The sequence below is a fragment of the Macrobrachium rosenbergii genome, chromosome 56 (genome assembly GCF_040412425.1).
Source record: "Macrobrachium rosenbergii isolate ZJJX-2024 chromosome 56, ASM4041242v1, whole genome shotgun sequence".
Classification (NCBI taxonomy): Eukaryota; Metazoa; Arthropoda; class Malacostraca; order Decapoda; family Palaemonidae; genus Macrobrachium; species Macrobrachium rosenbergii.
The window spans coordinates 38,218,352-38,219,591 of record NC_089796.1 but is presented as its reverse complement, the minus strand read 5'-3'; the positions used below and the strand labels follow the sequence as shown (position 1 = coordinate 38,219,591).

The following is a 1,240-nucleotide window of genomic DNA, read 5'->3' as shown; positions in this document are numbered from 1 at the left end:
TTCTCCATCCCAGACCACATAATCACCGACAGGGCCCTGCCTTCCTGTCCGAGTTGTGGTCCGCCCTGGCACGCCTGCTGGGGACATCTCACCACACCACCACTGCCTACAACCCCACAGCCAACGGCTTGGTCGAGCGGTTCCACAGGTCCTTGAAAGCGCCCTCATGGCCCGCTGCACCATTGAAGATTGGAAATACCAGCTGCAGTAGGTTCTCCTCGGGCTGAGAACCGCCCCCAGAGCCAACGGTGACCCGTAAGCAGTGGAGAAAATCTATGGGGAGCCTCTCATAGTCCCGGGTGAAATGGTCACAGAGGACCGCCACAACCCATCAGTCCAGAGGCTTCGTGACATAGTTGGCAAGTTTGAACCCTGTAAGCGGACATACACCGACAGGTCAGTCGCCTTCACGCCTCCCGGCTTGTCCTCCACCACTCACGTCTTCGTCATGGATGACGCCATCCACCCACCACTGACCAGGCCCTACAGGGGGCCCTTCCACATGCTGGAGAGGAATAACAAGGCTTTCTGGCTCGTCCTTCACGGAAAGGACGACTGGGTGTCGGTTGACCGCATCAAGCCCGCCCTCCTGGAGGAGGAAACAGACGTCACCGCACCGCACCCTCTGCCTGAGCAGCCGTCTCTGCAGCCGGACCGCTGCAGAAGGAGGACACGAGGCCCCCCCTGGATACATCTGCCCACACCCGCAGCCAGCCGCTCCCACGCACAACGCAACCCCCCACTCACTTCGCGTAGCCGCGGCACTCTTCAACGCCCCAGCAGATACGTTGATTAATCAGACATTACCTACGTCTTGGGTGGGGGGGAGTATTTGTAAAGTCCCCGCTAAGCGGGTTTTCTGTGATGGCGACCCATTTTCTTGGCCGCTCCTAGGATAACGGGTCATGCAGGATCAGCCATACCCAATCATTTAAACTGTTTTATGTAAATATTTACCTGTTACCAACTTGTACATTATATGTTTCTTATGCTCAGGTATCAGAATGTATTCAACTTCATTATTGTCCATTTTTGTAACTCAGTGTGTACTTGTTCATTGTATTTACTGTCAAATATTATTGACCTCAGGTCACCCTGGCTCTCATTGCACTCCTCGGCGTGACGTCAGTCCACTGCTATATAAACCGCCTGTGTCCTCAATAAATCAGCAGTAATTTTATCCTGCTCGTTTCTTTCGCACCTCTTAAAATTTACATGAGATTCTTGATATGTTAATAAG

General features: G+C 53.3%; 1 protein-coding gene across 1 annotated transcript; it reads left to right on the top strand.

Moving 5' to 3' along the window:
* The first annotated feature begins 304 nt into the window (after positions 1–304).
* On the top strand, positions 305–796 carry LOC136836177 (uncharacterized). Its single transcript, XM_067100174.1, has one exon. It carries the CDS (start codon positions 305–307, stop codon positions 794–796), a length of 492 nt encoding a protein of 163 aa, XP_066956275.1.
* The last annotated feature ends 444 nt before the right edge of the window (positions 797–1,240 follow it).